Source organism: Buceros rhinoceros, unplaced genomic scaffold (genome assembly GCF_000710305.1).
Source record: "Buceros rhinoceros silvestris isolate BGI_N320 unplaced genomic scaffold, ASM71030v1 scaffold19906, whole genome shotgun sequence".
In the NCBI taxonomy this organism is placed as follows: domain Eukaryota; kingdom Metazoa; phylum Chordata; class Aves; order Bucerotiformes; family Bucerotidae; genus Buceros; species Buceros rhinoceros.
The window spans coordinates 23,922-39,997 of record NW_010419561.1 but is presented as its reverse complement, the minus strand read 5'-3'; the positions used below and the strand labels follow the sequence as shown (position 1 = coordinate 39,997).

At 42.8% G+C, this 16,076-nt stretch overlaps 1 protein-coding gene across 2 annotated transcripts in view; it reads left to right on the top strand.

Moving 5' to 3' along the window:
• Nucleotides 1-16,076, top strand: part of CAP2 (CAP, adenylate cyclase-associated protein, 2 (yeast)) — a 44,180-nt gene that overhangs the window by 10,487 nt on the left and 17,617 nt on the right. For both annotated transcript variants that reach the window (XM_010138999.1, XM_010138998.1), the window contains one exon: nt 5,350-5,427. In XM_010138999.1, coding sequence (XP_010137301.1) covers nt 5,350-5,427 — 78 coding nt within the window. The remainder of the gene's footprint in view (nt 1-5,349; nt 5,428-16,076) is intronic.

Genomic DNA, 16,076 nt, shown 5'->3' with positions numbered 1-16,076 from the left:
CCCTTCAGGCCCCAGCCACTTCAGCACTCCCCTTTGAAGAGGCTCTTGAAAGCAGAATGTAAGAGAGAAACCCTTTCTCCTCCTCTGGCAGTACTGTCCCTTTTAGAGAAAGCCGGGAGCCTTTGCTCCTCACAGTGAAGCTCCATCTGTAGTTGTCATCTGCTGTCAGTTTGCTAGACCCAAAGGACTCAAAATTATTCCTGCAGAAATGATGATTAGAACCGAGGACCACAAAATCCCCATTCTTTTCCCTCACGTCCTCTTTACTATATTGTTTCAGAGCGAAGTCATAAAGTATGTTTTAGAAATCCAAAATGTACATAGATCTGTATTTTCATCTGCAAATTATCACTGTTAATGTTAGCACGTGTGTATATGTAGGTGTGTATTATTCTCCAACAACAGAAGTCCAGTGATTCTGGTATGTACATTATGCTTTTCAGTGCTATGACTCTGAAGAAATACATTATTAAATATAATAACATTTGACTATTTCAATATTATCAGGTCAATAGGGTAATTTTCCTGACTAAATTTCCTTAGGAAATCTCCTATTTCTCTTTTATTTTGTTTTGGGTTTTTTTCGAAGACTGAATTTACTTATGACTTGAGCTCTGAATGTACGTGCCGCCGCCTTCTTTTAGTTTGCCAAACTGTTGTGACATAAGTAATATTTATATTTATTAGTGCTCGGATACTAGAGTGATGGGCAACTTAGATTGAATAAAACATTTAAAATGAGAAAGAGACCGATCCTAAAACCACATCTGCTCTGGCAAACTGAAATTTCCCGAAGCAATCCGGTGGTTTAAGCTCAGGTTCAGTGCAGCTATGTCTGCTTGGTCTGAAACACTGCAAATTTGGGTGGAATCCATACTCACCCCACGCCACACGGGTCAGAAGCATTGGCCCCATTAGACATCTCTTACAGAGCCTCTGGCAATTTTTTAAGCAGTGGCTTTGGGGAAGCCACAACCAACGGTTGTCACTGTGTTGTGACAGAGAATGTTAAACCAGTTGCTCTTCAAAATATAAACATGTATGACTGCTCCATTAAAGTCCGTACAGAGCCCTGTCTGTGCTGTTACGGTGGTGGCAACAGAGAGGTCACTTGCCGTTGGCAGCCACAGGTTCCAGCAGGCTTGGAACTGGGCTGACGTTGCAGACGTGTCAGACTGCGGCTTTTCCAACCGTATCAATCCCCAGAGTCAGCTGGAATGGTGATGGACTGAACTAATGCATCCTTAATGAGAAGAAACTCTTCAATTCCACATGCTCAGAACCAGTAAAACTCAGAAAGCCATTTTTTATGCTGCTGGAGAAAGGAGGGGGTAACTGTGGCAGAAGTCTTAAAAAATTCTGCTTGTAAAATGTAAAACCTCTGTTAGCAGGATCCTTTGATTAAGATTTCAATTCAGTGGTGAGCAGTGTGAGCGCTCTGATCCCTACACAGCTAAACGCTTTGGAGGCTGGATAAATTCTGAGCATGCAGCACAAACCTTGCAGTCAATATCTAGCCCACTGACCTCTGAACGCTTCCAGCATCCTGTAATAAATGTGGGATAATAAGGAAATGCAAAAAGCCACACTTTTAATGCACCAGAGGTAATTCAGAGAGTGTTACCGAAGGGCTTGGGTGCCCTCAGGAGCTGAAGATTTCTTCAGGACAGCTCCCAGACATTTGGAGAAAGCGGTCTTGACCACACTCTGCAGTAGAGGAGGAGGAGTAAGACACATGTTTGAGGCATACTCATGTCTTCCAGGAACATCGTGTACATCATCCAACAGTCTGTCTCCAGCTCGGACCAAATTCCAGCACTCCAGCAGGAAGAGGGGACAAATCAGACAAGAAACCAGTTGTTACTTTGTACTCTGAGTGGAGAAAAAAGTCCTCCTCAGCCTCCACGAGTGACCAGTGGGACCTAAAAGCATGGATTTAATGCAGTGTAAGCAAAGGGCCAGTCAGACACATTTTTTAAACCTCGTTGATGCCACCAGCTCAGTACATGTTCAAGAACTCACAAAACAATCTTGATTTTCTATATCTAAGAGCACTTCACTCGTGTTTTATGACCTCTTTGATCATCATTTAAAGCCCTGTCTTCAAATAATGCTGGTTGTTTGTTGGGATTTGGAAGATCTCTTCTGAACTTCACTTCTTGGATAGTTGTAAATCTTCTCCTAAATTTGAGACTATTGATTACTCGTGACCCAGGTTACAAAGCTGTGATCATGTGCTGACACTACCGTTTTCTTCCTTCTCTGTTACTACATTCTGTATAAGAATCATCATATTCCTCAGCCACTGTATCGCTCAGCAAAACAAGTGAAACTTTTTAAATTACTTTTTGTATAACAGACGCTCATTGCTCTAAACATCCAAATAGGTCTTCTCTGCGTCAATTCTGCTTTAAGCTCGTCTTCATTTTACACAGAATTCCAGAGGAGGTCCTCTCCAAACGTACTAACACTTTTGTAGCTCTGCTAAAAATACTTCGCCACATCCATTGTAGAACTGCATAAGCTCTTTTCACAAAGCCACTTTCCCGGCTTTTAAGCTTGGATTTTCACAGTCTTCAGTATTCCCAGTTAATCAATTCCATGTTTCCCCACAAATAATGCATTGTTTTAAAGGGGCGGGGGGGAGAACTGCTGAATTTCATCTTAATCATATTACCTGTGTCAACAAAGTTATCTTCATTCTTCTGAAGTGAGAATAATATTAAAACCCAACTTTGTGTAGCCCATGAATTTTATGACTGCATACCTAATTCTTGCTCTAAGGACACTAATAAACATATTGATGGTTCCTAAAACTGATCCCTGGCGACTTTCCTCCTCTCAAATAACACCACCTGTAATGTAAGGTATCCTGGTGTTGTCTCTGTTTGTCCAGCTTCTTACTCAGCTGAAAGAGTTTTTACACTACTTTGCATCATTTCCACTTAAGGTACAAGTTTCCTATGAGGACCCGCAATAAGCTTTTTATATAGTATTTAAATATACTAGATCTGACGTGATATCCTTGCGAAAGAAACTGAAAACTCTAAACAATCCCCCAAAGTCATTATTTTAACCGCAGAGAGTGACATTATAAATTTCTCCCATTTTTAATTTTTGTATGTGTTTTTAATCGCTCGTTTCGAATCGAGTGCACAGTACTGAAGGCAAACTAACAGCCTTGACATACTTTTCCCCCCTCTTTTTCAGCATATTTGCCCAATATGGGCTCAATTATTTTGGCACGCTAAGCTACTTGACTTCCCTTTCAAATGATGTAATTCCCATTGGTTTATCATCATTCTCCTCATCTGTCTTTTCATGTACATGAATTTCCTTGAAATTGGGGAAAAGCATTTATTCAACACCAGCTAAGCTATACATCAAGAGTAATGTAGGTGCCCAGCTCACCCTTCAGGTCACTGCCACAGCCTCACTTCATCATCTTATTTCTTTACTTGTCCGGTAGCTAAAAAAAAAAAAAAAAAAGTCTTTGTTTTACTTTTCTGTTCAGTTCACCGTGGCCTTTATCCATCATTTCTTTGCTTCTGCATTTTATAATACCTGGAAAATAGTTACCTTTGATGATCAAGGCCTCTTCTCACTCTTTGGGGATTTTGTAGCTATTCTTAGTATCTGCCTTTAGTTAGTTATTCATTCAGAGGCGCTGGCCCTTTCCTTACAATTTCTCCCTCCTGCCCAGCCCATGTTTTTAATGTAAATCCATCCTAATGTAAATCCATCCTTTCATGCATTCAAGCCATTAAGCTCCCTAGGCCAGTCACTTTCATTCACTGATTTTACTATTTCCTACAAGTTTGCCATTCTAAAACACCACACCTTAGCTACAGATGTATTTTTGTCCATCTTGCACTTTAAGAAGAACCGAATTCATTCAGAATCATGTTAGGTTTTGGTCAGCTGTTCTTCAAGATCCTCCTCACACACACACACACACACGCACAAAACCAAACCCACAACCCTTAAAATAGCACATGCTTGATTGAATTTCTGTCCCAAAAAGTCAGTCTTCTGAAATGACTAAGAATATCTAAACCTTGATGGTATTTATGTCTGTGTCTGGAAACTCTAAGTCTCCTATGCTCATACAATTTCCCTTATTATTTATTTTTTATCTATTTATAGAGACGATCACCCTCTTCCAAATCTCAGCTTGTCAGACCATAGCATCCCCTTCTCCCCAGATACTGTCCACGTTGGGACATCTTCATTGCAGTGATTTTCATCCTAACTGATTACGTTTTATTCATGCCATCACATTTTAAGCTGAATAAACACAATTTGGCTGTTTTACTTTGCTACAACTTCAAATTTCCTGACTTTTATGTATTTTAAGTCACATCCACATAGGTCTGTATATAAAATTCCCTTGTTTTCTTTTTAGATTGAAGAAATCCCAAGGAAAACCAGCATGAGCTTCCCCACCCATTCACAAAGTGATTATAAATGTGCCTATTCGTATTAGATTAGATTAACTTAACAATATTTGGTGTGGTTTGGGTTTTATTTAGCAATATGCACCAGTTATGAATAGCTCTTTTCTATACCAGTGATGCTTTCTCCTAGTCACTACTCATCTGCTTGCCTGAGGTATAGGTGATACTGAAACAGCAGTTAGATTCTAATCAATATACATCATTCATAACGCACAGAAAATACGTAGTGTTCAAAAAACCAAACAAACAAAAGAGCAGAAATGTTGACAGTAGAGAACACCGGGGAGTGTAGACATTTACCACCCATCCACACTGTTAGCTTGTAAACATGCTGTTAGGTGCAGCTTTAACCACAATTCTACAGTTTGGGGCGGGCAGGAATTGCCCCAAAATCTTCAGCCACCATCTCTCATAGCCTTCGATCTTAGGGTCTGCTCCCAGAGGACAGGCAAGGAATGAATTACAGCAAATAGGCCAAGCTCAACTTTTTGCAAACATCGCCGCAGCCTAAGTTCCAGTTCAACAGGAAGTTTGCAGGTTGCCGTTCTCAGTGGTAGTAGGTTATCATGCACTCGAGTACAAACACTGCTGTTCAAATGCTTATCAGTCTCTAGAGTGTCAAAATTAAATCCTCCTGTGGCAAATCTTACCAAGGAAAACCAAAAGACTGCATGTCAACTCATTTTCTTTCCTATCTGAGGCAGATAGGGAACTTAACCTTAGATTTCAACAAAATTTATGGCTGAGCCAGTACCATCATACATTTCTTCCAGTCAGCGTTGCTGTGATTGAGATGAAAGATTTGAGCTGTCACACTTGACTTTGAGCTGCCAGGAAGAGGAGTTGGAGGTTACAGACCGAGGTTTAACTTCTGTTCCTCGTTTCATTACAGGCAGAGATGGTACGTGCTGCTTTCCAAGCGCAAAGATCATTCCTGGTGTTAGCATCTCAATGTCAAGAGCCTCAAGAGGTAAGAAAAGCAACCCAGGGTTTCAAGGGGGCGTGGGTTGAAAAGGCTGTGTGTTCCCCTGTGCTTAACCACCATCCCTGCCTTTGCTTTTGTTGGCGACTTTATTTATATGGTGCACTTCCAGGCTTCCTTGTGGTGCTATTAGCACGATGCTGTAATAACCAGAAAGCCACGGCTCAGAGTTAAGAACCTTTTCTGTCCCGATACATGTAAGATCACTGAAGAACGCAGAGGAAGTTGCCACTTTCTGGCTGTAAGCAGGATCGGGTTTTCTCTGGAAAGCTGGAAATGCCATGGAATAGAATGGCGTTTTGCCAGCCCCACAGTGATGCTGTATGACAGACATTGAAATAAGGGGATAAACTACTGAGAGAAAAATCCATACTGGGCCCTGGGCTCAATATTCTACAGGCTGTGGTCTAAGTCAGTCCAATTCTGGAAGGGAAGCAAAACATTTTGTCAAGAAGATGAAAAAACAATTTATATTGAGTTGATTTATATACTTATTTTAGTGACAACTATTTAAATCCCACCCTCACAGCTAGAAAGCTCAGGGAAACTGTGGAGTGGTTACAAAATCTCGCTTGTAGTTTTTAGAGGGTACGAAGTTTTGGCCACTAACATGCATCATTCCTGGGACCAGCCCGTCTGTGGGACCACCCTCAAACCTTCCACCCTGCAGTGAGCAAAGAATGAAGAAAGCACAGATACTCCAGGCGAGGCTTTAGACTTACAGAGTTCTAAGCAGGAAGGGACCAGTTGTTTTTCCAGATGTCCCTGATCTCAGAGAGAAAAAGTGGGTCACGACTCACGGAGAACAGCCAAAATCCCCAGGGTACAGGCCTGGAGCAGTCATTTATATTGGCTGTGAACAGAATCGCACCCAGTGGCCCACAAAACTCCTCATGGTCGCAGGAAAACACTCCCCGATGAACAGTTTCCGATGGCCCGTAATGTAATACCCTGAAGTGCTGGTGGTGGCCCGGCTCTGCTAAGAGCAGAAGCTGTGGCTCGCTGTTGGGCTGATGGGCTATCGGTATGATTTTCTCTGCTTCTCAAGTGAGAATGACAACAGCCTCTCCACACTTCCACCCTCTCCACACTTCCACCCTCACAACTTTCTGACCTCAACTCAGGGCTTTGAGATTTTTTCATCTGCAAAGTTTAGGAACTTCCATTTAAAAATAGGCAACAAAAGCAAAAAAAAAAAAAAAGACAGATGTCAAAAGAGATTCTTGAGCAATCCCGAATGACAGTGACAGAAGCATTAAGAGAAGCAATGAATAATAAAAGCCTTGCTATAAACTTCACCAGAGCTGGCCATGTGTATCCCTGTGTCTTAGCTGCACATTGTCAGGCTTGCTGAGATTCCTGCATCGTGCTGAAGGCTAGCCAGTGTAATTCTCTCGGTTAACTCTCTCTTATCTCCGAGGAAATGCCACGTATGTGTGTACACATCCTTCCAAAGTTAAAGAAACAGGAGTATTAGGGACTAAAATTCCTTTCTCAGTGAGAACAAACCCAGTCCAGTTACTGAAGTTTTTTAACAGAAGGACTGTTACAGACACATGTTTTTTACAGGCAAGCAAACACTTGTGCATTCTCTTTCTCTTTTTTTGCACAGCTATACTATAGGCAGACTTGGAAATAACTGAAGGCTGCCTCTGCTGTGCAATGTGAAGAGTGTTTTTCACTGCAGGGAGTTCCAGGCTCTGGGCTTTTTATATCTCCACCTCAATGTGCAAAAACACCCTATGGTAAAGCCACGCTGGTTGAACAGTTTGAAAACGCCGGTTATCACCAGCTCACCCAGGAGGAAGGGTAGAAGCAGAGCTTCTCTCCCACCCCCCCAAGGACCTCATTGACGTGGTATCATCTGGGCTCTGCTTGTATTTATAGCCTAGAGCCATGGGGTCAGTGTGGAATCCAAACAAGAAAGCTAATCTTTAGTGTATCAGAATGCGGAGAGCAGAGCAAAGCAAATGAAGATGACAGCACATCTATAAATGCGAGAGAAAAGAGAGTAATTCTGTCATTCAGCTGTCTAGACTGTTTGCTTTATAATGTAAAGCTGTGAATGAGCCAGCGAGCTGTGATTATGGCATAGCAGCTTTGCAGACATTCAGAGACAGCGGCGTGGAGACTGAGGGGATTTACTCAGTTCCTGTCATGTTGGGATGTCATACATGGTGCCTTTTTTCTGAAAAAAAAAAAAAAGAGGGAGGAAATGCTCTGCAAAAATAAATTAGCTCAGCTCCTGCAGCTTACAAACTAATGGAGAAGGAATTCAAACAAAAAGCAGGCTCCTGTATGTATAATAATCCTGAGGAGGTTTGTGCTCAGCAAAGAGAGCAATGTATAGCATCCGAAAGGCAGGATTTGTTCCCTCCGAACAGCCCCGGTCCTCAGTGAGCTCTGTAACTCCTGCCGGGAGTCTCTAGCAAACATTTTCAAACAGTTGGGCTTGCCGAAGCTGCTTTTGCGGAGTTTTGCTTTGTGTTAATAACGTCAATGTTTTTTCATTTGGAATCTGTGGCAGTGCGCAGCCTTTATTATCTGTGTATGTGGAAATAGAAGGTAGTTCCAGCTGGCATTCCAGTCCAGCATCAACTGCAATAAATTACTTCACAGAGAGCATGTTCTGTTACTTTTTATGGTCATGTTCTATATTTGTGTGTGCAGTGGAAGAGATCACATGACAAAACCACTGGTTGATAGTCCTGTTTGTGTGTGTCCCAGCTAACGGCTGCTGGATATGGGCTCATTCGGCACGGGGCGATTCTGCAGTTCCACTTACTGGCAATTATTTTCTGATGGCAAACCTCAAACATGAAAGCCAAAAAAAAAGTCTGTTATAACTAGTTTACTATATATGAGATAGTAAAGAGGAGATGGAGAAAGGAAAAGAAGAATCTTGCTTTATTCTGTGAGGAGCTGCTTAAAAAGGCGTTTGGAGACCGTACGTTCACATGTTGCTCGGGCAATTCAGAAGATGCATTTTAACAGGAACCTTCACAGAACATGATGAAATAGTTTGGATCTGAATTTTATATTCCCCATAGTCAAAGCCAAAACCAATTCTGACTGCAACATTATTGACTGATAATTTTAAAAGTTATTAGTGTTATTAAATTGGTTATTAGTAATTAGTTATTAAACCGAGCAAGTTCATCTCTTTAACAAGATTTGGGGTTTTTTTATTTAGGATCACAAATACTAACATATGAGATCACTGCTCAATGTTCCTGCACTGAATTCTTCATGTATGGGAACTTATTCACTGTCTTCTCTTTATGAGTTGTTTCATTTCACTTTAAGAGCCCAAACAATTTTAGGAGTTGCTTTGAGGGCGTGAATGATCCGTTGTTCCCATACTGGGGACTGGGCACTGAGATAAGTTCTTCTGTGAATCAGTGTAAATCTACGCAGCATGAGCACAGTCATGGGAAGTGCAACGCAGAGATGCAGTTCAGGCTCTGCTTGATGATGTAATTCCTCATTTTAAAAAATGCTGAGTTCATATGACTGCCAGACCTCATGGATTTAATTACTAACACTGCAGAAAAACATTCCAGTTAAATACCTGACTTAAATATCCAGATTCTACACACAACCTCATCTGCAGGGGAAGTGAGAGGTAAAGGAGGGCTTTCCCTTTTTTTCCTAGAAAGAGGAAAAAAAAACCCTGAAATCCAAGCAACTGTATTTGAAGTTGGACTTAGAGCCATGAGAACAAATCCCAAGGTTTTTAATTTTTTTACAGTCAAGCAAAACATCTATTATAGGAACAGAATAGTTGTGACAATTCCTTTGAATAAAGGACTCATTCTCAGAATTTTTATGTAGGAATCAAAGATGGAGATTTACAGTTCCCTGCTTTCTGTCAGTGTAGCTCATTTTTTTCTCTCTTCTATTTTTAAAGTACTTCAATAACAGGGCTCCTGGGACGTCTTACTGTGCATCCTAGCAGGACATGTTTCCTAATTACCTTGACATGCTTAGGCATTCCATTTCCTACCGCTTTTCCTAACTCTGACTGGGAGTGCCCTTACTGTTTTCCAAAAATATGAAGAGCAGGATACTCCTCGTCTTGTTAATTTATTACTCTGCTTCTGCAAATGAGTTTCAGGCGGATTTGGACGCCGTTCTACTCGGCTGACTGCTGCAAACCTGCACTTCTGTATCTAGAAATAGCTAAGGAAGAATTTGGTTCAGTCCTTTTAAGGCCCTTAGGTCCCCAACTTACAGAAGGTGCCAAGAGTGACATGAACAGAGCCTGAGAGTCCTGATCTCCTGAGGGAACCCCTTCCCCCTTCCTATTCTCCGAAATCTTGCCAAACTGTTGACATGTTTCTGTTATCAGCAAGCCTACAACTGCATGCGACGTGGTCACAGCCGCGGGGGTGGACCAACTGACAGTCTTCAGTCACTAACCTGCTGCCTTACAGTGCTTACAGGCTCATCTTTGGATATTACTGCGAACTCCTCCTCAGTTTCAGATCCACTTTGATCCTTGATTATCGCTTCACTGTAAACGCGTCGCCAGTCTCCAGCTAGCCCCCTGACACCCGTTATCTCATCATTTTGTTTCAAAGGTGCTCAGACGCATTTAAACAGTCTCAAGCTCATTATATTTTCTGATCATAGAGTCAGCATCACCCTGTAAGGGAGACATTGTCGAGACAATACACTGTATCTCCTGTCTAGCTCCTCCTTCTTATTTCCACTAATCACAAATTCAAACCAGTACGCTCCTTTCTCTGCACTACCCAATTCTTTCCCAGGATTTCTGGACTGCACGTGATCTTCTAGAAGGGAAAGCACTGGGGATACAGCTGACTGAAGTGAGGCTTTTCACTTCATGGGTTATTTCAATTTTTTCTAATTTTACTTCGGTCTAAATCAGACCACAAGCAATGATTTTTGGATTCTGGCAGTTACACAGACCCCGGGTCTCCTTACTGAAGCTGGCAGCCTTACAGTTTGTCTCTGGGGAGATCTCAAGGGAACCACGTGAATGTCCGAGGCTGGAAGCTCACCGTCTGACATCGCTGTCCCGGCAGGTGCCCCAAGTGAAACCTAACCAGCCTTAGCCAGTCAGATCTCAGATGCTTTGAACAAAACAATTGTGGTTCAACAGTGCACCATTTTCTGACAGAACTTTGCTACCTGGAATGCCCTGGGCCCCAGTGACATGGACTATGATCACAGCAGCACAGATTGAGGAGTAGTAAATGATAGTTTGACAACAGGTCACTGGTGAGAGTGTTCTTGTTGATGACATGTGGGATGTTGCCTGTGTGCCTAAAGCAGGAGGACCCTTCCTTGTTGAATATACTGCCCATGGGGAGCTGTAGTGGGCAGGAAATAATACAGAGAGCATTAAGCCCACTTAAAAATCAGCCACAAGCAGTGGGTATGATTCTGCACGGCTGTAAATCTGATGCGTGCAGGTCGGGCCAGCCACTGGGTTCCTCCACTGGTTAGAAAGTATTTGCCTTTCACGCTCCCCTCCATTTCTCCTCCCTCCAGAGTTTACATTTCAAAATAAACCCACAAACTAGTAATTTGCCCTGTGGGGTTTTGGTTTGGTCTTCCCTGTTTTTTTCCCCACAAAGCACAGAACTGCTACAGCGAATATTGGCTGTTAGACTGAGAGTTTACGTGCTATCTAAGAGGAACAAAAGCCAAATACCAATTAAGTCACTTTGGAAGCACACAAATGTGTCTAAGCTTCTGTGCTGATGGAGCTGAGCAGACATTTCTGCAGATTTGTCTCTGTGTCGCAGTCCGGCACAGCAGTGAGTTGGAGTGGCAAAACCTGCACTATTGACAAACAAAACTTGTCACACCACCATGATGAAGATTTACAGTCTAAGAAAATGAGACCAGATTAATATCTGTGTAGTTAGTGAGGAGGAGACCTCTGAACCCTGAAAGTACCAGGATACTAGAGGGACATGAAGGTAGCGATCACAGAGAAAGATGAAAATCATCAGAAAACGCCAGCAGAAGAGCATTGGATTAAGGTGCGCTGGCTTATACTGCAATTTTAAGAGCAAACCCGAGGCACCAAATGTGAAGCACTTTCTGCAAGGAGAGAGGGAGATAGGCAGTGCTAAAAGAATGGTTTGACAGCCACCAACACAACTGGTAGTATTTCCCTGTGGAAGTAATAATGAACAGAAAAAACCCCAAGTAAACACTTGAGGGATGCAGATGCAGTACTGGGAGACGCAAGTTACCAACTAGCTTAGACTCACCTCTGGAAGTATTTTTTAGATACTTAAAGAAAGAGGTTATTCCTCAGCCTCACCTGAACACTGACTCCATTCAAACTGTTGATGCACAGCTACTATAAGAAAGATCATCCTTTCTGAAACAACATACATACAAAATAAAAAGGACTACCTTAAATTTTAAAGTCATCTTTACAGATTGCCTTTTACAAAATACAAACTATGGAAGATTACAGTTGATCTAAAGCTGTTTCAGTTCTAGAATCATAGGCAGTGCTAGCAGAAATGCATCTCACTGGTGATCACTGGTATCTTGTTCCTATAGGCACAGGGTGGGATTCTGCTCATCAGCTTTAGCTGTCAGGCGAGGCATGTTGTGCGAGGGGTGTTGCGAGGCTCTCCTGGCAGTAAATGGAGGCGCCTCAGAGTGCATTCTTCACATCCAGTAATATCTTCTCATGTACAGTCTTTTAACATCTATTAATAGGTGCACAGAAGGCTTCAGGGACGTCTCTTTCTCCATTTACAGCAGAGGGAATCAAGTCCCCCGAGAGCAGGTGCACCTTTTAGAGCTGAGTGTGGCGGATGCTCTCCACTACATCTGTCATCCCTTGTCCTAACGAACCCCACCCCTTGTCCCCGTGTGGGGTAGGACTGCACGAGGCTGTTCGCACAGATGATGGCTGTGTCTACACTAGTGGTTTAGTTCACAGGGAGCCTGTATTTTTCCTTCAAATCAGCCCCATTTACTGTGCTGCGATTCACATGGCAGAGCAGTCTCAGGGCATACAAAATGGGTGTCTTTCTGATGAAGTTAAATGGAAGATACACTCCCAGACAGCACCTAAACCACAATTTACAGCTAGTCCAAAATAGCCACTCCCCCCCCAAACACATCTAATGTGACTGTCAGGTCCCCAGCACCAACTTTTGGCCCTACAGAATCATTCCTGTGAGGCTGCACCACTTGCCAGTATACACAAAGCCGGCTGATTCAACTCAGCTCTGTGTTTCAAACCGGCCTGTGAACAGGACCGTGTCAGTGTGACAAAGATTTTGAACCGACAGAAGAAAACAAGAGAACTGCAGACCGTGGAAGAAAGGTTGCAGTCATGCTGTTCTGGTTGCAGCTGAGTAAAATCAAGGGGCTGCTGATCCCAAATGCTCTCAGTTTTCTTTTACCACTCCTACGCCGAAGGTTGCCACCTCCTCCGTCAGCATAACTTAAAAGGGGATTTGTTCCCTCACCATGGTTTTCTCATGAAAGGTCAGGTTGATTTAAACACTGTAATAGTGAGGTCTCAATCGTGTTGCCACCCATCAACATAAAAATTCTTTAGTAAACAATCTCACCCCTCAAACCCATGTAAGACTAGCTTAAAAATACAAAAGGTCTTTAAAAAACATATTTTTATTTACCTGCTGGGTTTTGCGCCTTTGTGATTCATGCTGGCAGGTTTCTGGACAGCAATGGTCCTGAGAAAATACCCCGCTTCTCAAATTAAAGCTGAGGTTTTCAAGTAGTGACTGGCTCACTTGTTTGGAGGTTTTTTGCTCCTCACTGCAGTGGTGTAACTACTCTTGATTTTCTAATAAGAATTAGTAAACATGGATCAAAGCTGGCTGGTTGTTAAGGTGTTAATATTTTAGAAGATGATTTGGATTTAATGATTATTTTAAAAGGACAAAGAGAGGCTGGGAATTACTTTTGCTATTTCTAAGCTGTGCCACTGTTGCATGTTTAAATATTTCAGCAAAACTGATAATATAATAGGAATGGTGTTTATACAAAGACTCTTCGATTGCTGTTAAACTGTGCTGTGTCTTAGATGACAAGAAATATTATCTAGCACATGCCAAAACCACACTGAAGATTTTTCCAGCAGCTCTGATTCATCTCCTTGAATTTGTTTTTTCTTAGAGATCCAGTACAGACAATCATTTTATTAACAACCAGCTGGTTTAATATTCATTATTCTTCTAGAACCTTCGGCACAACTGCTTCTGCGCTGTAGAGCCAAACAAGGCTGATGACCGCCAGCATCAGTGAGCCCGTCTATACCCCTGTGCCATACACACTGTGATTCATCTGCTTTTTAATCACGAACTGCAAGTTTAGAGCCGGTCTGTGGGGAGACGGGACTCAATGAAGTGATCCCTCGCTGGCCGCTGCTCCTTTGTGCCCAACCCGTACGCAGAAACGGGGATCACAAGGAGCTTGCACAAACACTCCCCCCACACGCTGTGTGCAGCCAGGCAGGCAGCAGCCGCTGCCGAACAGGACAAGTGCACGGTGGGGGCAGGCAGGCTGCTCCGCTCCCCTCCTCTCCCGGTACATCTCCCAGCGGACAGAGCGGAGCAAAGCCTCGAGCCCTTTGTGGCTCTTTCTGGTGTCACTATGGCGCCATGTGAATGATTACTTTGAGCTGTTCTTAGCAATATGTGTTTCACCTTAAAATCTCCCACAGGGTGCTCTTCTGTGAAATTACATAAATCCACTACAGTCTTATAGGCAGTTAATTCACTGGCCAGGGTAGGTCCTGTGTTCTGAGGGACAGAAGCTCTGTCCGTGCCACTGAGAGAAAACCCACACAAAAGTGCTTGCAAGTTTTTCTAGGAAGGGTAGGAGGAGGCGTGGGTCTTACGGTACCGTTCAGGAAAATGTTTGGCCCTAATTTTGCCACCTTATCTGTAGATACCAAAGGGTTCTACAAAACAAAACAGTTATATTGGCATCACTGCACCTACGGGGAGCTGAAGCCCAGATAGGTAACGCAGTTTTCCTGAAACCTGGGGCTGATCTGGGGGAGAGCTGCAAAGGGAGCCCCCGTTTATAGACTCCCACATCTGTGCCCCTTCCACAGAAAAGTGCTGCCTCCCAGTGCTGCCCGGGCAGAGCAGGCATCGGTGGAGCTGTATTTATAGCGCTGACAGTCTCTTCGGCTGGAACCGGGCCATGAGGATTCACAGTAAGCTGAGGACTGTAAATACCCCTTAGACTTTATGGGAGGAAAACTGGCATAATATCAAAGCAGAACAAGCACTTTCTTAAATTTCAGTTTTGTTAACTACTGTCATACTTGAAAGATTTCTCTGCAAAATAAGAAACAACCAAGCAGCTGCAGTGTGTTTTTAAACAAGCAAAAATTAGCAAGAAGAATTCCTGCAGACTGTTATGGAAACAAAATCAGTTTTTAAGAACTACAAATCGTGGCGGTTTCAGGGATTTTTTCAGACTTAATGATTTATGCTGGTCATTAACACATCAACAAAAAATCTTTTCATCTCCCAGTAATGCTATAAATATTGGTTGTCTCTCAACCCACTTTGTATCAGGAGAAGACCAAATATCCCCATGCATTTCAGAATCCTTTCTCAAAATGACATTACCACGAAAATATTAAAGCTCCACAGTTGGATCAAAATCCTTTTAAAAACACAGAACCTCTTCTTGGCCTGTTTTTCAGAGTATCTTTTGACCTGTGGTGATCCAGAGCAGACGTGCTTATTTTAAGGTGACATAAAATTCCTTAAAGCTGAGGTCATGCAGAAGGGTGAAGAGAAATAGATGAGAGATGACAGATATCAAGCAGTGCATGGGCACACATCGTCTCGTGTGTGTCACAACAGCATTAGTCCTCAAGAATATGAGCAATAGTTACCTCCGACAGGCACTTAATTTCATTCAGTGAGAAGTCCTGGGAAGAAGTGAGAAGAGATCCAGAGTTCTGCTACATCCCGAGGGATTTCTGAGTGAAAATTTCCAGAGAAACCCAGAACGGTGCATCCTCTTTGGTGGGACATCATACGGGTTCTGCGGGCACACTTCTGCAAGGAATTGAGCTGGCCTTGTAGAAACATGTTATAGGGTGACAAGGCGCAGCAGCTGCTTTGTTTGGAAACCAACGACTCCCTGTCCCGCAATGAGCTGTTTCTGAGCGGAAGGATTTTTCGTGGTGCGTTAACGCTCTAAATGAGTTTTTCTGAGACACTGAGACACTGTCTGATTAGCATTCACTTTGCACAGGAAAGAGCTCGGATAGCTCCTGCCTCCATTCGGCTTTACTCTTCACTCCAGACACTGTTCCTTCTGCTCAGCAGTCATTCCCCTGGATACCATTCGTTTCTGATTAATGCAGGAGTATTTCCCCAGCCCATGGCTCGCAGGCAGTGTGTTTCTCATTAAATCCTCTCACATTACTTGCAGGCAAAGGAAATTAAAACACTACAAGTTACCAGTAGGGCAAGCTGAAATTGTCATTGCCGTCAGTGTATTTCTTTCTCAGTCTTGTTGCCTGAGATGATAAGAGGCCACTAACCTGAACAAGTAGCTTGTGTTTCTTATAGAAAGAACAACTTGGTTAATGAAAAGCTCAAGCCAGCGTAAAGACTCTCAGAAAGTGCTAGGGA